This window comes from Seriola lalandi, unplaced genomic scaffold (genome assembly GCF_002814215.2).
Source record: "Seriola lalandi dorsalis isolate HSWRI2012SDOR001 ecotype SW California unplaced genomic scaffold, Sedor1 jcf7180002054795, whole genome shotgun sequence".
In the NCBI taxonomy this organism is placed as follows: Eukaryota; Metazoa; Chordata; class Actinopteri; order Carangiformes; family Carangidae; genus Seriola; species Seriola lalandi.
This window is the reverse complement of record NW_019525348.1, coordinates 595896-616736: the sequence shown is the minus strand read 5'-3', so window position 1 is coordinate 616736 and position 20841 is coordinate 595896. Positions and strand designations below refer to the sequence as shown.

The window sequence follows — 20841 nt, the reverse complement described above, 5'->3', positions numbered from 1 at the left end:
TTGCCCCCTAGTGACCATCCATCCCTGTACACACCAATAAATGAGACCTGTTGTAATTTCCATTTTGTTTAAAGACTATCAGAGCCTCCTCTCTTCTGATTGGCTCTCCGATCTGTTGTTACTAGAGCTCCAGAGAGAAGCCTGAGAGAGGAGATGTAAAACTACACTGAGATAGTTTTTGGTTCTTAAAACCATAAATATATCTTCTTATGGATCAACACTTTAAATAAAACACAGGAGAAGAGGAAAATATGAGCATGACTTTGAGGCAAATTGTCTCCAGACTGTGATTCCTTGCTGACCTGCAGCAGAGAATAGAAACACAAAAAGGGAATTCCCCACTGAATTTGGCTCGTTGACCCTCAATTTAACTTCAGCCGAACACTCTATGAAGAGTTCCCTTCCACATTCCTTTATGAGGAACAACCACAACCACCCATTAGTCTGTCACCGTACAGATGGTGTGAAACTATTGCATTGAGACAATCCTAACGTATCATTTACATATTCTGTGTATGTTGTTTGTATGTTTGAAGAATCACAAGCATGTATAGAGGTGGACAAACACGTGTGTGTGATGTGGTAGAGGCATTTCATACAATAATGCAATAATACACGCATGCGGTACTTGTATCACCTGATGTAGTGTGTGTGTGTGTGTGTGTGTGTGTGTGTGGGAGAGTGTCAGGTTTCACCTCTGAGGTATGGGAACTGTAGATGAAGTAGCAGCATTGTGTAAGGCAGCTGATTCAGTTACCGCTTTAATTCTATGTTTGTGTGTGTGTGTGTGTGTGTGTGTGTGTCTTAGTCTTACCATAGCCGTTCTCACTGTAGGATGAAGGGTGTTCTCCTAAAATGGCCTGTCTCTGCCTGCCCTTTCCACGGTCTGAAACACACACACACACACACACACACACACACACACAAACACACACACACACATACACACACACACACACACACACACACACACACAGTAATTTAATAAAGCGGGCTTCAGTAACAGCTGTAGACTTCACAGTCACTACTTCAGACGACTCCACAGTAGAAGTGGAGAAGGTGAACTGAACCCAGTGTGACTGTATGAAGCTGCTTTGGGACGGCTGCTCGTCGTGGACTGGGCTAACCACAGACGGTGTGTGTAATCATGCTACTGGTCACCTTTGTTTTCTCTTTGTTCTGACTCACTCACTCGGGGGGTTTGTTTATAATCTGTTCTGTTGATGTGATCTCAGATCTCAGCAATTAACTTGGTGATTACGAGGTTACATTTACACATAAACAACAACAATAAGACTCAAGCTGTAAGAATATCCTTCAGTATATCCTTTAACAGACAGCCACAGAGTAGTACAACACCACGTCATGTCTGAGGTGGAATCTTGAACAGAAACTATGAGCATAATGTGGAGCAGAAGCTATCAGGACTACCAATGTGCCATTCCTATCAACAAACCATGGATCCATCTTATCAACTGTAATCAGATTATCGTAGAACAACGCTTCCAGGGGTTTGAGTCGTAGACGTAGTCCTGGAGCAACATGAAAAAATACAGAACTTTAAAGGGAAATTCGTATTACACATAACACAACATCTTATTTTATTTCTGTCCATCCACCATCACCCATTTTCAGCCATCACCTTGGCAACAGGCTAAGCAAGGTAGTCTATACATCCTTCCATCCAAGCTACAAACGCTGAGCATCCCAGGACATTCTCTAGTCCAATAGAAGATGTACTACCTATAGCAGGTTCTGGGTCCGCCCTGGGGTAATCGCACATCTGGACACGAAAACATGGAAAACCTCAAGAGAGAGGCTTCCAGGAGGCATCCCAATCACATGCCCAAATCCCTTCAACTGGCCCCTTTTGAAGCGAAGGAGCAGTGACTCTACTCTGAGTTGTTTGCACAAGTCTCAGCTCCTGGTGGAGAGCACAGCCACCCCACAAAGGAAACTGATTTCCTGTGCTTCTGTCCACGATGTCATTCATTTGGTCACTACCCAAAGCTCATGACTACAGGTGAGGGTTGGAGCTTTGCCTTCAGGCTCAGGTCTGTCTTCACCAAAGCGGTCGCAACACCCACATTACTGCTGAAGCCGTCTGATCGTACTATCACTCCCGAGCAAGAGCCCTGACGTATTTGCCCTGCAGAGTACCACCAGTATGGAGGTCTCGGCGGCCCTGCCCCTTCACGCTCGCCTGCAAGCTGCCCCAGTACATGGAGATGACAGGTCGATAAAACCAACAGGAGGCCACAGGACGATCTCCAGACTCTGTCCATGAAACAGAACAGGGCACAATCCTGGCAGAGCCCAGTGGCCTCTGGCAATGTTGTTCTCACCTAACTAATAGCTGAGATCTGAGACACAATAACTTGCCACTGTTGTGGCACCAATCTCTGCCATACAGCATCCCATAAACGGAAGCCTCTGAGTGCATGAAATCTCACGCATTTCAAACATGAAGTGTAGAGGAGCAGGGACGGACGGCAGAGGAGGATGCGGCAGGAGTGGTTTGAACATTTTTTGTGGATGTTTTCATCATTTGAAAACTTATCACAATAGAATCCATTACAACAGCAATGAAGCTAGCTGACCACCGCATGTATTCTATTCTTAGTTATTGAAGGACCCATTTAGTTCTGCATTTTGTTTGACATACTTAAGAATATTTTGGTAAAAAAAAAAAAAAAAACACACAAAATACATGAGGTTGACCCTGAAATACTACCTCGACAGAGATGGCCTTCTTTACTCACTCATATAATACATAACACATCATGGGACTTGAACAGCATGTCATTTCTGCCTCAGTGTTGTCTCCTGTCATTCAGAGATTAGAATTACAAAAACAAATGCTCCAGGAGTGTGAGGTAAGAAGGTCAGATAGAAGAGCAGCTGCTGTGTTCACAAACACTATGCATTGTTTCATCATTTTTGTGATTTGAAAGTGTGTGAGTAGATTTCAGAGTTACGACGGAGTATTGGGGCCACACTGAGAAAAAAAAAGAAATCAGAAATTTTGAGAATAAAGTCATAATATGAGAATAAAGTCATTATTTAATGAGAATTAAAAATTAAAAATTTCAAGAGAAAAAAAAACATAATTCTTCACAATCTCTTCAGTGTCCTGATGATGATGCTGATGAACCAAACAATGTGGTTGCTGAAGATGCTCTACATTCCTCATTTCAAAGCTTCTGATATTTCCCCTCTAAAACAACATGGAACCTAACATTAATAATAATAAGTAAAATTACCACTTCATTCTCATTATATTATGACTTTTTTCTTGTAAAATTAAAACTTTATTCTCAAAAGTTCCGATTTTTTCCCCTCAGTGTGGCCCTATTACTCCGTCGTACAAAGTACATTCAGAAATCATGGGTAATGCGTCTACAGAAAAATAAAACTTCAATACATTTTACAACAATGATGCAGGTGAGTAAATAAGAAATAAACAGCTTTAATGCGGTTTTATTCAGAGAGGCAGGTATAATGATACAGAGGTCATGTGAACAGAGATATGAAAGAGACAGTACCTGTGAGGCATCAAGCTTTTCTCTTTTTTCTCCCTCAGCACGAAAGAACATCAACCTGTGTTACATTATCATCATAATGACAAAAACATCACCATGGTCACCATGCCTATCAAACACATTTACACACATTCTCATCCACAGCAGTGAATGCATTACATACTGCAGTGTATATACTACCCACAAGCCATAAACTACATTGGAGGCACATTGAAATGACTTTTTTTTTTTTCTTTCTAAGAGCCGGAGTTAGTCCCTCCCCACCACCACGCACACACTGGGCAACATTAAGTGGCAGAGTGCTGATGCATTGCTGTGTTGTATCCTGAAGACAGACAGACACACACACACACACACACACACACACACACACACACAGAGGAAATATACTAGAGCAATGAAAAGTGAGACGGCCTGGAGATAATCCACATGGCAGGACGGCCTTCTGCACTGACCTTCACACCACAGATTAGCAGCACATAGTCAGCACCATCGCAGAATCTGCTTAGTCACAGAGGCAGCTGAGCCCAGTTATTGTGACGTTACCATTTGATCTTCACTGCAATGAACCAGCTGAGACAAAAACAAGTCCTCTATTTTCCGTTGATTAGTACTTGTATCCAGCAGCAGCATTTGCATTTCATCTAATTAACACACAGCTGACGGAGCGTGGGTATCTTAAGTAATTATTTATCTTAAAATAAAATATATTATCAAGGATCTAACGGTGATTGACCTTCTTTACTTCACACTGCTGAGCTGTTCCATGATTCCACATTCATGCAATGAGGTCATTTGGAGTACAGCTGTCGTCCTCAGTATGAGCCTTGAGCTCCAACTGAGATTTGCCCCCGGATGCCACCTGGGCTCCAGCAGCACCGGGGTCTCATTTCAAAGGCCAGAACTGAAATAATCAATCTGTGCTAATCAGGTTCAACTCCAGCAAGACAAACCAGATATTTACTTTACTTTACTTGCTTTGTAATAAATGTTGCCGTCTTGGTCTGCTGGTTTATTTAAGCAACTATATCATTCTGAGAAGTGATAGGGAGGTCGATGACCATCTTTACCCAGAGGGTCGATCTCATCATCGTTATATCAGCATCACTCACAAGTGCTGGTTCTGTCAATGTCGTCTTTAGTTTTGTCCCAGGTGCAAACTTTCTACTCATTCTAACCATGTTTTGAGTTCACATTGAAAAAATGCCGTTACAACAGAGGTGGACTAGAACTACTTCCTCGCAGTTGTATGCCTCCGCCAACCTGAAATATGGTCACAATCTCCCCTTCCTCAGTTACAACCTGTGTCCCTATTCAGGGGCTGAATCCTTTAGAGGACATGGTCTGTGAAGACGTGGTCCTTCATTGCCGTCATAGACCACGAAGGCTGAACCGAAATGAGACGCTGTGGTCTACAGAGGATTTTCGCCTTGCGTCACCACCTGTGCCCGCCCTTACTGTTGCGTTGCAAAGTGTGGCTCCTCGCACCTCGCAGCCATCAACATAAGTTTTTTTAATATAAAACTTGAGGTTTTAAGGTCCATGGTTTTAACAGTTGCATCGTTAGCTGTTGAATTGAGCTGAAACCCAATACTTTCATTTAACAGTGTAATCCTCAGGCTCTCTGTCTGTGTTGTTTGCTTTCAGTAATTAATCGGTCGGGCAACAAAGGATCCTACGAGTGGATCCTGCCCAGGAAAAGAAGGACAGATTTGAAGGAGCCTTGTCTGTGATGCAATCAGTCTTTGAATGCAGCCTCTGAAGGATGCAGCCCCTGAATTGGTATACAGGTAGTGTTGAATAATGACCACAATTGTTTTTGCAGAACATTATGATGTCACAGTGAAGTTGACCTTTGACCTTTTGGATATAAAATGTCATCACTTCATCATTTCATCCTATTAGACATTTGTGCTAAATTGTGTCATAATGGGTGTATGAATTCTTGAGTTATGACCTTTGACCACCAAAATCTAATCGGTCCAGGAGTCCAGGTGAATGTTTATGCCAAATTTGAAGAAGTTCACATTCACAAGAATGAGATGGACGGGCGACCCAGAAATATAATCCCTCCAGCCCTGACTGTTGCTGGCATGAGGCCATAAACATAAAGAGGTGGTAGCAGTTGAAAGCGACAGGAGTCTGGTCAGTGATGCAGCAATAAAATCACAAGTGAAGTATAATCTATCACTATTTGTGATGTTTTCACTAAAACTGGCACCAGTATTCAGTGTTGACGCACGTAAGGTACCATTTCCTGTTACTATGTACGGTCTCCTGTTGGCATTGATAGTAACATTACATACATCAATCCACTTCTTCTTCTTCTATCTTCAAAAACAAAGCAAATCCTCCTCAGACCACAAACCCTGGAGGTTTGATTCATTACTAGCTGCTCAAGAACACACGCACAGTACACAAGAACCAAATGAAGGTCTACAGCAGCCTACAGTGACTTAGTAACTCCAGTCAACCCGGACGTTCAACTCTACCTGTAGACTCTTCTCTGACTGCAGCACAAACACACAGCAGCACAGTGTTTACATGACCGTGTCAGGATGGTTGGCCTCATCCACGTCCCTGACTGTGACCTTGTGCCAGCTGATCTGAAGCAATACGAGCCAACACACACACACGCCTCAACACACACACACACACACACACACACACACTGTGGATAATGTAGGCTTAGACAAAATGAAGGAAGGAAGCTGTGGAAGGCAAAGGGTGCAGAAAAAATGGATGATGGCTGAAAAGCAAAAGGATAAAAGAGAGAAAAGGTGAGGGAAAAACTGAAGAAGTGAATAGGAGACAAGATTTGGATGGTAGGAAAGAGAATAAAAGTACTGCCGAGGAGTAGGAGGGAGAAGTGGGAGGAGAACTATGCTGAAGAAAAGACAAGAAGAAGACGACAGGAGGAAGAGAGGGGTGGAAAGGAGGATTGGCAGGAACAAGATGATGAGAGTGTGGAAAATGAAGAGGGTGAGAACAGAGAGGCAGCAACAGCGTGACAGGGTAAACAGAGATGTGGAGGTGGATGAGCTGAAAGAAGAAGAGGAGGGTGAAGAGAAGAAGAGTGACAGGGAAAGAGATGAGTATGAAAAGAGCAGAGCTCGGAGTTCACACTGTGAGTATCGCAGCATGGACGTCTCTGAACTCCCTGATATAATCCTCTTGGAAAGTCTTAAAAACAGGAAATAGAAAGGGAGTATTTTTGTTGTTTACATTACACTGTAAATATTTAAATATGTAAATATGTGTCCAACATGGCTCCCTATTTACTTTCAGACACTTTATAGAAGAATCTGAATTAGAAGTCCATACTGTCAAACACCATTCAAGGAGCTAGAATCTTCACATGAGGAAGAAACTTCACATCCCATAAGCACCTGCATATACAAAGTTCAACTTAAAGGACTAGTGCGCAGGATATGGTGGCATGTAGCAACAAGGCTGCAGCGTTTGGTTTGAGACAGTGTTTGGTTTGTCCCTTCAGAGCTACTGTAGCAACCTGGCATTGCAACACAGAGGACCCACTCCCTGCGCAGATATGAAGGGTTGATATATGATATGATAAAAGGAAAAGAAGCCAAGCAAACGTTAGACAGCTCAGCTCCCAGCTCTTCCCTGACGTCCTGTGTCCGCCAGACAGAGTCGGTGAATCTCTGAGTTTTAAAGGTAAACTGCTTTCTGGGTGTTTGTACTGGTTTGAATCCCCTGGTGTGTTTGCTATAGAGAGGAGGACACCTCTGTGGAGAATTCAGCTGCTGCTAAAAACCTGCTGAACGTCTGCTTCATAAGTTATCAGAGAAACGATCAAACTGATGGTAAAAAAGCTCCTGAACCACTGACACTGAAGGAATCCAAACCGGGAGGAGCTTACGGTAATGGTTTTGAAGACCATGACTTGTCCCTGTCTGTGTCCTTGCAATGTGCCTCCAGTGAAAACATATAACATTGTAGATATGCATTTATTTAATGGATATTTCATCAATAACAGAGGTGGGATCAGTTCACAACGTTACTCAATCATTTCATGAATCGTTTTGAATCAAACCAGTCTGAGGCTGCAGCAGCGACTCCACTGTTCATCACGCGCCCCACAACCTCACTCCAGCCGAATATGGCAAGTTTGTTCTGAGGGGACGAGACTTTAAAAAGGTTTAAACTATTAAATAAATGAGATTGCTCATTAATTACTGACATTAATTGTGAACGGTGGAAACATTGGGTGTGAAGGTGGTAGATATCTTCCTCTGGAACAGTGCTAGCTTAAAAGAGACTGAGCATCGTCATCATCTTCATCCTCGGCCTCAGCGTTAGTGGTTCAAAAAAGTGGCGCATTTATGATTAAACAGCAGTTTTTAAAGAAGCGTTAGATGTCACAGATCTTTTTGTTCATGTTGTCTGTTGTTAATCTCATTTCCTGAATTGATTGAATGGAGAGTGAACTGACCCCAGGATTGATCTCGGCACAGTTTAAGAATTTCCAGGGAGAATCCTCAGCTACACACCACATACAGTACAGAGAATGCAGCATCTGTGGTCGTTCACTGTACACAGGGCCGTGCATAGATAACATGGACTGTCACTGCTCATGTTACAGAAGGACCTTTGTTTGGCCTTGTTTTTAACAAGTCACTGACTCATTCCAATCCTCTCAGAAATATACCAATCAGCATTTTCTATGAGCTACAGTGTGTGAACGACACATCCATGCACGAGTCTGAAGATACAGCTACTGTAGTCTGGGGACTAGATCAGGGCTGTCACCATATACTGGATTTCACCATTAACACAGTATTTCTAAAAGTATGAAGTCAAACAGTGCAGCAAATAGACCTGGCTTTTCCAACTTGCTTGCATTTGTGTTTTATTATTCTCAAAAATCAGCCCTTACTCAGTCACACACACAGTGGCCCTGAGCATTCTGGGTATCACTACTTCTTTTTTTAAATTATTATTATTTTGGCCATTTTTCAGCTAAAGTTAGCATGCAGACAGGGTCCTGGGTTGGAGTTGAACCCAGGTCGCTGTGGTAAGGACTGAGCCTAAATGGTATGTGCTCTACCAGCCAATGGGGCGCCCCGGGCTTTCATTACTTAGGACAACAAGTTAGTCATTGCCAACAACATGTCGGTCACATAAATAACATCGTGAAACGGGCAAAGGTTTCAATGTTGTTGGATTAGTTTGGATTCTATGAAAAGGACAGAGTTAACTAATTCAATCAGTGCGTGTGTGATTAATACAACTCAGCCATGCACGTGTATGTGTGATTGTTACACAGTTGTGCATGTGTGTGCATGTATGTGCATCCTAACACTGCACGTGTGAGTCTTGACGATCAGCCTTCAGAGTATAAAGGTAAAATGTGGTTAAAGCAGGAAAGTGAGTGAGTCTGGCGACTCTTACAGTATCTGCTGTTCACAGCTGCTTTATAATATATGAACCGTTTCTCTGCGCGGCATTCGACCGAACACACGGCTGTTCACTGTGTTTACTTTCATTAGATCAGGTGAAAATGACACCAGACTGTGATATAACCACACAGACCTCTACACACATAGGATTAATCAGTTGTAACAAGATATTCCACTTCATTAAGAGCCTATGGTGAGCCCTGCTGACTGAAACTCTCTCTCTCAAAAAAAGAACCAGACTCCATTGACGAAAACATCAAACATGGTCGTTTTATCTCACAGAACAGTGAGAGTTGCTGACCTACTGTTGCCTCGATGGGTTCGTTTGTTTCTGTTATCGTGTGACTTTCAGTGGCGGTGGAGTATTCAGATCCTTCACATGAGTAAAAGTACGACACAATAACACAAATACACCGATCGAGGTGGCTTCGACCCGGTTAAACGAAAAAGACCTTACTCTTTAACAAAAAGGTCAGCCCCTGTAGGAATCCTTCCATAATGTTGTCAGACACTTGTCAGTCGAGTCATGTCAAAGCAGATTGATACAATAATTCATACAGAATTAGACCTTTTCGTTAGAGAGTAAGATCCCGTTGAAAGACAAAAACAGTAATTCCACCTCACAAACTAAACTTAAGCCCCTTTTACATGGGACAAAAAACGTTCCTGTCACTAATGTGAAAGTGTGCAATCAGCATTCTGTCCCGGGTCAAATGAACAACAGGTATTTGTCGGCTCCAGCTCCAAATGGCAGTGATGTACACACAACACCCAGGCGAACACGTTAATCTTCGTCTTGCTGTAACGTCTTTCAGAGCACTAACACCGTAGACAGACCTGTCACCTGCCCAGCACGATGCTGTTCAAGCAGAAACACCACGGCTACACCTTCCCCCTGAGAGCGGGCTGCCCTCAAGGCCGCGAGAATGAGCAGAGCCCTGAGATAAGTTTGAAAAACGTACAATCACTCTCTGAGGCGTCTCACACAGAGGCTGCAACACTTACAGCAGCACCACCCGGGGGGACGAGACACAACACATCAGCTTTATCAGTCCCCTGTGTCTCTGCTGTGTAACTGCAAATGATGACATTGTTCCCTGCAGTGGTCGGTGTCCTCTCTGCCTGAACAGAAAGGCAAACTCATCCGGCAGTGTGAAAGGAGTCACACGCCTGTTTTCAGTGGCATTTTCAAAAACCCATTTATAAGCACTAATTCTGGTCTAGAAAGACTGTAACGAGTGAAGGAGGCAGTAGACCAGGAATTCCTTTTTCTGCAAGATAAAATTTCTGTTTTTGTCAGTTGGAGTCTGGTGTGTTTTTAAGGAGACAGCTGGTTACCAGGGCTCAGCATAGGATCTTAAAAAAAGCAGAATATCCAGTTATAATTATCTAATCTTATGTGTGGTTATATCACAACCTGGTGTCGTTTTCAGGCGAACTAATGAAAGTTGACACAGTGAACAGCCGTGCGTTTGTTCAGATGCAGCAGGGATTTAATGAACTGAAGGAGAAACTGCTCATACAGATATTTATTTATCTATTTTTTTTACCATTTTTGGCACCACTATGACAGGGACAGTGAGAGAGAGAGGAAAGTTAGGGAGGAGAGATTATGACATGCAGCAAAGGGTCTAAGTCGGATCTGAACCCCAGCCACTGTGGTGAGGACTGAGCATAAACCACTGGGGCGCCCCACACATGAGATTTTTGATAAATAATCACGAGTGCAGGTTTGAGCATCTTGCCCCCCGCCCCGACCACACACACACACACACACACACACATGCACACACACACACACACACACACACACACACACACACATCTGTATCTGTATCTGTATCTTTATAGTATAAATAGTTTTTCAACACAACGTCCATTTGAATTTGGACAGAAATTATAAAATGATTGTTACTGTTAATTTTTAATCTTCAATAATGTTTTAATAATAATTCTTAACATTATTATGGTATTTATTCATTCTATGGAGATGTTAACATTATTGTGATGATGAAACGTTGATATCGTGACAGCCCTAATTTAGATGGAGTAAAGTGACAGAGAGCAGAGATTAGGCCAGACTTCTATACTGTACACTTCTGATTACCAACATATATGTCTGGTCCACACTGTTGACTGCTGTTAACCAGGAAGTTGTGTAAATCAGATTTTGCTGTGAAAATATGGTTTCGCTCCTACAGTAAGTCTTCATCTGTTTGCTGGAAGACCTGCATGGTGGTCAATAAAGAAGCACTGAGAGTAAAATCTGGAATCTCGAGGTCTTGAGGAGCTTATCACACTGTGTGGACCAGACATCAGACCATGCAACACTACTTCTCCAGACAGAGGAGGGGTGGAGTAGATAGATAGAAGGAGTCCTGCAGACAGAGGTGGGGCTGAGGCCTCCTGGGCATGTTGAAGCAGCAGCTGCATGGCGGTCAGCAGGAGTGAGATCCATCTTTGTTTCTCCCTCTCTTTCTCTCTCTTTTTGCTGGGTTGCAGAAGGTGAAGATGGAAGAAAGCTGCTGTGCATGGTCAGCCTGACGTCCATCCCTCTTTCTCTGTTCTCTCTCTCTCCCTCAATGTTTTTCTCTCTCTCTCCCCGTGGTAAGCGGAGGTGCAGGCTTGTGAGAGGCCGGTGATTGGCTGGTGTGAGAGTGTTTAGATTGGAGATGGCGAGACGGGAGGCAGAGGAGTCTTGGTGTGATGGAGGTCTACGGTCCAAACTGTTTATGACTACTCTCTTAATCCACAGTCGGAGACTACTGGTGTAATGTGAATCGAGGAAGGCTGCAGTGGAGGGAAATGTGCTGCTAAAGAGAATTCAGACTGAAAACAGTCCTACCTTCCACATCACAGGGTCTCCTGCATTGTAAAAAAGGAGGATCACCCCACACGGTCCATTGCTCATAGTATGACTTCAGTGGAAGTATGAAGTAGAGATAAAAGAGAAAGAGAGAAAGATCGAGACTGTGTGTCTTACCTCGTCTGACTAAGTATGGTTTAGTGTAGTCCCAGCTCTCGTTATCGTTCTTAATCACGTTCAGACGTGTTGGCTGTTGACGCAAAGATGAAAGAATTGTTCAGGATCCAGTCAAATGTAAAACAGATGTACTATATCTCACCTTCAGTTTCTCAGTTTCGGCTTGTGGCCTTCATCAGGGCCAAGGATTATTTAAATAAGATAACCAGTCATATACATACACGCACATATCAGCCAATGAGGTTGGGTTGGATATATGGTCATGTGACTTCAGGTCATTCTGAGAGTGGCAGAGAGGTGAGGGATGTGTCCAATAATGAGTGCTTCAGTACTGCCCTTTAGATGCACATCTCCTGTGCCCATATATGGTGTCACCCCTTATTGGACACACCCCTCACCTGCATTGTCAAAGTAACACCAACTTTCTTGTGGGATAACTGGCGTTCCTATGACAACAGCAGTAAGAACCTAGATTTTAATTTATTTATGTGACTTTCTGGAGAAAACCTTTTAAGCACAGCACATCAGTGCTAATATCAACATCACAGACTGACACCAGGCTTGTGACAGCTGATGTCTTCTTCATGTCTTACCCTAGCATATTCAATCTTGAGTGTACAGCAACCGGCATAGATGTCAGCTCCGTTCAGTGCAGCTTTGGCCTTCTGGGCACACTGAACCGACTCAAATCTGGAGGAGTGGTGTTAAGGAGAGGTCACCTACACACTCCAACACATAGATCCACACAGAACTTAAGACACACACTCAGTAAGGATACTCCACCATGGCCTGGATTCCATTTCGTTTAAAGATGACGATCCTGAGCACGCTACCGATGGGGTTACACACCGTGTACAGAACATCCTGGACCAACATGGAAAAAGAAGACAGATTCAACATTCAACACTGACAGTCTGAAAGTTTCTAATTCTGCAGTGTGTTTAATATGCATGACACACAGGCCGCAGGCCACTGAACATCTCATGAATACTATAAAGGACTTTTTTTTCAGGACTTTTTGGGGGATTTGGTGAATTCTTTTCCAAGACTCAAAACTCTTTTTGGTGACAGCTGTTTGTTTGGCATTCAATAAATTAATGATTCAGTCTGTCACAAACAATGCAAACAGAACTCAAGAGAGTTTCAAGAATCGCAGCCCATTAAGACTACATGTTAACTCCCAAGCTGCTGCTCTGCTGCTAAAATCCTGATGTATGTAACTGTGATGTCGTCTAACAAACTCATCAAACACAGACAGACACACACAGAAGACTGAAATGTGTATTTATTATTGCCGTAAGAGTATTTTCTCATTTCCAGTTGCTGGTGTTTCTGTTTTTATCATGCTATTCACATCTGCTAGTTTCTTTAGTAATAATGAAACATGTTATGAAACTAGTTTATTTTCTGTAATGGAAGCAAGGCTCAGTGTATTAGAAGTGCTCCTCCTCTTCCCTGCAGTTCCCGAACAGCCGGGAAACCAGGGCAGCTCAGAAGACTGCCTTTAACAAGAGGTGTAGCTCTAAGCCTCTGCATCCATACACAGTCCAGACCTGAACCAGGTTTTATCCCAGAGACAATGAGCTGAGTTGTCAACACTGCAGATGTAAACACCCCCTTAATAGAACCTGTTTGCACCAGAAACTCCAACTCAGTGAGGCACTTTGCTGACCAGTGGTGGAAATATGATCAGTCAGTCAGTCAGTCAGTCAGTCAGTCAGGGACATTCCAGATCATAGGGTTGGCCCCACTGCTAAGGTCCTGCCAAAAGGTTCCTCAGACATTCGACTCAACACTCATATCAGCCATACCTCAACAAAGGTTGAACATTTTTGTACAGTCCAGTCCCCCTCAAATTTGACAGCAAGTGTTCCTGATGCCTATTGTTATAAGTTAAAAACTCATGAAGCTCATAGTGAAAAATCAACTTTATAAAGCAGTGAGTGCTTGAATTTGCCTTAATTCTTGTTATCAAAAGATGAATTAAAATTTGTGAACCTAAAGATGACATCAATGAATCTTTGCTCATCTAATCAAAAGGTTACTGTAGTGTTGCTTGCTAATGAAAGTTAATTAAAGTGAACCCATAAGGCTGGCACAACAGACCAAATGTAGATGCTATTAAACTATTTGCTTGAAAACGTGGATTGCAGAATCATGGACAAACACTGTGATTTATGTCAGGTTGATGGTTGAAAATCATGGTGAGAAATCAGCCGTTCAAGTTTCCATCTTATTCAAATTATTATTGTCTGTGTACCTGTTTAATATATTCATGATTGGCTGCTGGGTTTACTTTTCTAAAAGAAAATGTGAGAATTTGTCAGCTGAGTCTACTGCATTGGTCCAATGTCCTCACAAAACCACTAAGTTGGATATAAACATTCACTGAGGCCACATTGATGATATAATTGATATTTCACATTTGCAACATTTCCTCTGCAGTGATCTGGACACAGATGTAGAAGCTTAATAAATCCAGTTTAGAGAGAGAGGCTGTCAGGCAGGCAGATGCATTTAATGTTACATACTACACACTGAAAATGAAATGTTTGTAGGTAGGATCAGAAACTGCCTGAAAGGATCATAAAGCACATTTCAGTTTTTTACACTTTTCAATGCGTTTTCACACATTCTGGGCAGCCATTGAAAATCAACTGAGAGGGACTTGAAGTTAGTTCAAGATCAATCCATTACAATGAAAATTATTTATATATACACTCACCGGCCACTTTATTAGGTACACCTTGCTAGCTAGCCCCTTTTGCCTTCGGAACTGCCTTAATTCTTCGTGGCATAGATTCAACAAGGAGCTGGAAACATTCCTGAGGTTTTGGTCAATATTGACATGATAGCATCACACAGCTGCTGCAGATTTGTCGGCTGCACATCCATGATGCAAATATCCCGTCCTACCACATCCCAAAGGTCCTCTATCGGATTGAGATCTGGTGACTGTGGAGGCCATTTGAGTCCAGTGAACTCATTGTCGTGTTCAAGAAACCAGTTTGAGATGATTTGAGCTTTGTGACATGGCGCGTTATCCTGCTGGAAGTAGCCATCAGAAGATCGGTGCACTGTGGTCATAAAGGGATGGACATGGTCAGCAACAATACTCAGGTAGGCTGTGGTGTTTAAACGATGCTCAGTTGGTACTAAGGGGCCCAAAGTGTGCCAAGAAAATATCCCCTGCACCATTAAACCACCACCAGCAGCCTGAACCATTGATACAAGGCAGGATGGATCCGTGCTGTCATGTTATTTTCGCTAGATTCTGACCCTGCCATCTGAATGTTGCAGCAGAAATCGAGACTCATCAGACCAGGCAACAGTTTGCCAATCTTCTGTCTGAGCCCGTGCGAATTGTAGCCTCAGTTTTCCTGTTCTCAGCTGACAGGAGTGGCACCCGGTGTGGTCTTCTGCTGCTGTCGCCTATCAGCTTCAAGGTTCCACATGTTGTGCGTTCAGAGATGCTCTTCTGCATACCTCGGTTGTAACGAGTGGTTATTTGAGTTACTGTTGCCTTTCTATCAGCTCCAACCAGTCTGGCCATTCACCTCTGACCTCTGGCATCAACAAGGCAGTTTCACCCAGAGAACTGCTGCTCACTGGATATTTCCTCTATTTCAGACTATTCTCTGTAAAACCCTAGAGATGGTTGTGTGTGAAAATCCCAGTAGATCAGCAGTTTGTGAAATCCTCAGACCAGCCCATCTGATACCAACAACCATGCCACGTTCAAAGTCACTTAAATCACATTTCTTCCCCATTGAACTTCAGCAGATCGTCATTACCATGTCTACATGCCTAAATGCAATGAGCTGCTGCCATGTGATTGGCCTATTACATATTTGCATTAACGAGCAGTCGAACAGGTGTACATAATAAAATGACCGGTGAGTGTATATTTATAAGTGTATAGCGACTTAAGCAACTTACAAGTGATTACAAGTGAGGGACATCAGTAAAGCTTCCATGCAGCAGGAGACCTTGGTGTAAGAAGCGCTGCATTTATTTAATAAGTGAAGGAGACCAAGTAAAGAAGTGAACTGAAAGTTCACAGTAAGAGCTCGTTAGACACATGCTCTCTGAAGAGATGAGTCTTCAACAGATTATTGAAGATAGATAGGGAATCTCCTGCTCTGATAGATTGTGGTAGACCAAACCAGACCAGAACAGACCAGAACAGTCTTTACTGAGACTGTATTGTGTGCAAGATGGTGATGAGAGACCACATTCCTTAGAGGAACACAGTGGCTGAGAAGGAGCACAAGGCTGATTGATTAAGTTCAAGTAGATGGAGCAGACCCAGAAGTCTCTCTGAAGGCAGCATTAGAGACTGAATGTGATTCAGGCGGTCATGGGTTTAGCTTTTATGATGATTAAAGAACAGACAGGCTGCTGCATTTTGGACCATCTGTAAGGGTTTCACTGGGTGTGACAGGAGGCCCGTAAGAAGAGCAGTATAGTAGCCGAGACAACCATGGCCTGGACTAAGAGCTGGGTGGAGTACTGAGTCAGGTAAGACCTGATGTTTCTGATGTTGTATATAGCAAAGAGACACGACGGGGAGACGGATGCAACATGGTCAGAGAAGGAGAGCTGGTCATGACACCCAGGTTTTACTGCGATCTTGGTTGGAGTAACAGATGAAAAGGCAATTTTGATATTGAGATTGTGCTGATAATCAGCTGTATCACCAAAACTTTGACATATATGACCTAATATTATATATCCACTAACAATATGATAGAAATAAGTTCACATAAATGCAAATGTGTGCATGGTTACCGTGGTTATAGGGTACAGGGGGTTCTGTATGGACAGCAGCAGGACCTTGTTGCCACTGTTGGGGTTGTCAGCGTTGGTCGGCCTAGTAATTCTCTTGGAGGTGGAGTAATTAAAGTACGCCTGCTGGCCTGATGAACACACGGATGAAACACATATGAACACACACACTATGCTACATACAAGCATGTGTAGCTAATCAGGCTCAACAGGAAGTCTTCAGCATGAAAAGTCTGAGAATCAAACCTGCGATGTAAACAGGCTCCTTGGCTCCACAGGACACACAGCGGTCAGCGCTCTCCACTGCAGAGAACTCCACCAGGGCCTGACGCTTGAATGGCATCATCATCACATAACTGAGAACACACACACACACATACGCGCATTAAGACAGTACACACACACATGCTGCTAAGTCAACGGCTTTTCTCTAGACGAATCAGCTTCTCTGCCAGCAGCTCCTCCACTCTTTTTGTGTGTGTGTGTATGTGTGTGTGTTTGTGTGTTTCACAGTGTGCTTTTCCTTTCTGCTCCGTCCAGGTGAATGAGAGGTTTAATGAATACTGCATCATGCAGGGTGTGTTAATAATGGAGCAGGAGTCATTTAGAGTGGAAACTGCAGCATCACAAAATGTTTCCTTCAATTATTCAACATCTGTAACTATCTTTACACTAAAGCTACTGAAGCTCTCTGTAGTTCATTACATGGAGGTGACTTTTTACCTGAGGTGTTCCTGTAAATGTTCACTCCTGTTCAGATGTTCATGTTATTAGATGTTTAAAAAAGTTAGTATAAACAGAATATTGAGAAACAAAACAAAACAAACACAAATAGACTAGAATCCTCTCCTGGTGGTTCTCTGCCTCCTCCACTCAGACTAGTTTCAGGTCACATCCCTGTTCATCCAGAGTCAGAGAAAATATGAACCATTTGTGTGAAATTTTTTCATAATGCTATGAAGTCTTGATTAATGGCTAAAAAGTGTTTTCTGAGGTCACACTGACCTTGACCTTTGACCTTTCACCACCAAAGTCTAATCAGTTTGTTAAGTGAACAAAATTTGAAGGTATTCCCTTGAGTTCTGTAGATACCTAATTTCCCCCTGATCAATAAAGTATTCTGATTCTGATTCTGATTGTGTTCACAAGGACAAAATCATGTTTTATGAGGTCACTGTGACCTTAACCTTTGACCTTTAGCCACCAACGTCAGTTCATTCTTGAGTCCAAGTGAATGTTTGTGCCAAATTTAAAGAATTTGTGTCAAGGTGTTACTGAGATATCGTGTCCACGAGAATGGGACGGACGGACAACCCAAAACTGTTGCTGAAGTGGAGGCATGAAACGTATTGATGAGGGTGGTGAATGAGTGGCGAGTAGGGTGCTCATGGGAAACTTTCATCCAAGTTATAAATTGTGATTTTTTTTATTGTGCAGCCTTTGATGTTTGATTCTAACTGATTTTATTGATGAGGTATTTATTGTGTATTATTTGCAGGTAGTATGAGGTCACCTACTCACCTGGGCCCGTATTCACATAGCATTTTACATTACCACTAAGAGTTCTCATGAGTCATGATAAAAGTTTCTAACTAAAAATTTCTTCACAAAGCTGCTGAGACCAACTTTTACTAAGGTAAAGTGAAAACTCCTGAGCTAAGAGTGCGACTCCGCTTCTACGGCTTGCTATGGCGTATGCTATGTCAATTTTCATGGACGAGTTCTCTTGCAGGAACCACAGTGATTGGTTGATGAGAGACCGTCTGTGCCAGTGAAAACACAAGCGCAACATCCCGCATTAATAATAAAAAAACACAGAGAAATAAACAAATATAAATGAAATAACGGATTAGATGCTGTTACTAAAGTAGTGCGTTCTCCAAAATGCATCTGTATGATCAAGTTTGTGTCGACCCGAGAGAATTCATTTTGCTATAAAAACTTCAACTTCAACTTCAATATTCAGTTCAGCTAACTAGCAGCCTATTAGCCACAGTCTGTTGTAGCTGCACCTGTTGTAATGTAGCTGTGGTCCCGGCTGTGGGTTGAGGTGTGAGAAGATTTCCCCTGTCCCCCAGCAGGTGACATCCAGCTGGAACATGATCCTTTCAAACAGCTGATCAGGTCACTCCACATTAAGATGCACGACTCTTGTGTAGATCTGCGCAACACTGTGCAACAATGTCTACAGCTGTACAGGCAGCAGGACCGACACATTTTGTTTTCCTGTTTACAAACACCTCCTCGTCTTGTGATGATGCAATCATTTTTACATGCGTTCCATCTCCGGCACGATCACATCATCTCACCAGGTATACCGACCACGAAGCTGCTTTATTCCTCTGTAGCTGTTGAGAATCTAAAGGAAATGGTGTGAAACTGTTCTATGGTGTGGGTCTACACAGACGTTTATTGATTGGTGAATAGATGCCTTTAGATGCTTTGTGAATACGGGCCCTGATTATTTCTCCTGAGTAAAAATGCTGCAACAAAAACTCTCCTGATCATACCAAGTGAGGAAAAAGATAATGCTACCATGTTTTTCCTCAAAAACAATCTTTGAGTACAGACAATGGCTTACAGAGACATCAAGTCAAATTAGTGATTAAATTAATGTTGATCAGCAACGATTTGAGTGATCGATAAGGGGGCTGGAGCCAATCCCGGCTGACCTTGGGTGAGGCTGGGGTGAGCCCTGGACAGGAGGGAAGGGAGATAAAAGACTTGATAACTCAAGCCCTGAGCAGATGGTTTACACTGTCGCTCTCAAGTAAAAACAAAAATGCCCCCAAAATAACTTTAATTAAAGTTAAAAGATTAACTAATTTGTCAGGTATTTTCTGCCAATCTAAGAATCACAATTCACTTACACACACATGAATATTTTTTCACTTTCATATGGAAGTGAAATGCTCAGAGCCCTGCTGGAATCTTTCTGTGGAAAGTTCACAGAGACTCTGTCTGTGATCTTACCTCTGTATCAGTAGGCTGGATCAGGGGGGCGTGCTGAATGAACGAGGGAGGCGTGGCTCTGTCTTTGCTCTGACACGACTCTAGGTGATTACTGAGCAGTGGCTCAGCTATAACCCAGGTAAGGGGGACCTGACAACCCTGAAAATATTCTCCCTTTGTTGTCCAGATGTGTCTGTCACCACATAGTGAACAACACTTTAAATCAAATCCCTGCTTTAAGTTCCAGACCCCCACAACTCAGAGACAGGATGAGCTGTTTAGAGATTAGATGGACAGATACAAGACTCAGCTCCTCTGTTTCTCCCACTCAAACTCTCTCTCACACACACACACACACACACACACACACACACACACACACACACACACACACACACCATGCATGTGGTTGTTGTCTCACCATATGGGTCCAAACTTCTCCAGGGCATCTATCAGGTCTGCTTCCACCACAGCCTCACACAGGCCCCTGACATGGACCACAGGACTGGGAGAGATACGATGGGAGTCCTCGCCATTATCCTGCATCACACACAGTTACACACAGTTCACATCAGGCTGATCTGCTGCATTTTACTCTCCAGAGTCCACAGGCCTCTCTGGTCTAAAGATGCAGGGTCACGTGGCAGAAACGTTGCACAACTTTAGCCACAATGAAATATGACGCAGTTCAGAAAGACACTCCACTGCCAGTCAAGCACACACGAGTCCACATGTGAACATCCATGGTACATCACTGGAACATGAACATCATTATTTCACTGTTTGTACTGTTGTAACTGTTAATGGGATGTAAAATGAATGTCACAATGATAAACTCACTGGAGTTGAAAACTGCTGTTTCACTGTATTATACACTGCTGCACAGAGTCAGCAGCTGATCAAGCTCAAACACAGTCATCTGTTACTGACACTGGACTGTCTTTTTCATATTTGATCTTCTAACCCGGACCCAATACAGTCCCCTGACGTCTGTAACCTCTGCCTCTAGAGGGTCTGACATCACGAAATAACATGGGATCATGGGAGTTGTTGTCTTTATTACCATCACCATGGACTCCTAGTTGAAAACCACCAAGGTGTAAAAAGTGTATGTGGCTTAAAACTAGATAAAAGTCAATGTTGAGCTTCTGTC

The 20841-nt window shown here is 42.9% G+C and overlaps 1 protein-coding gene across 1 annotated transcript in view; it reads right to left on the bottom strand.

Moving 5' to 3' along the window:
• Positions 1-20841, bottom strand: part of LOC111669506 (heterogeneous nuclear ribonucleoprotein L-like) — a 51953-nt gene that overhangs the window by 8211 nt on the left and 22901 nt on the right. Inside the window, exons 2-8 of the mRNA XM_023425833.2 lie at positions 20110-20228; positions 16983-17092; positions 16740-16867; positions 12727-12812; positions 12542-12638; positions 11949-12021; positions 815-886 (exon numbers count right to left, since the gene is read on the bottom strand). Coding sequence (XP_023281601.1) covers positions 815-886; positions 11949-12021; positions 12542-12638; positions 12727-12812; positions 16740-16867; positions 16983-17092; positions 20110-20228 — 685 coding nt within the window. The remainder of the gene's footprint in view (positions 1-814; positions 887-11948; positions 12022-12541; positions 12639-12726; positions 12813-16739; positions 16868-16982; positions 17093-20109; positions 20229-20841) is intronic.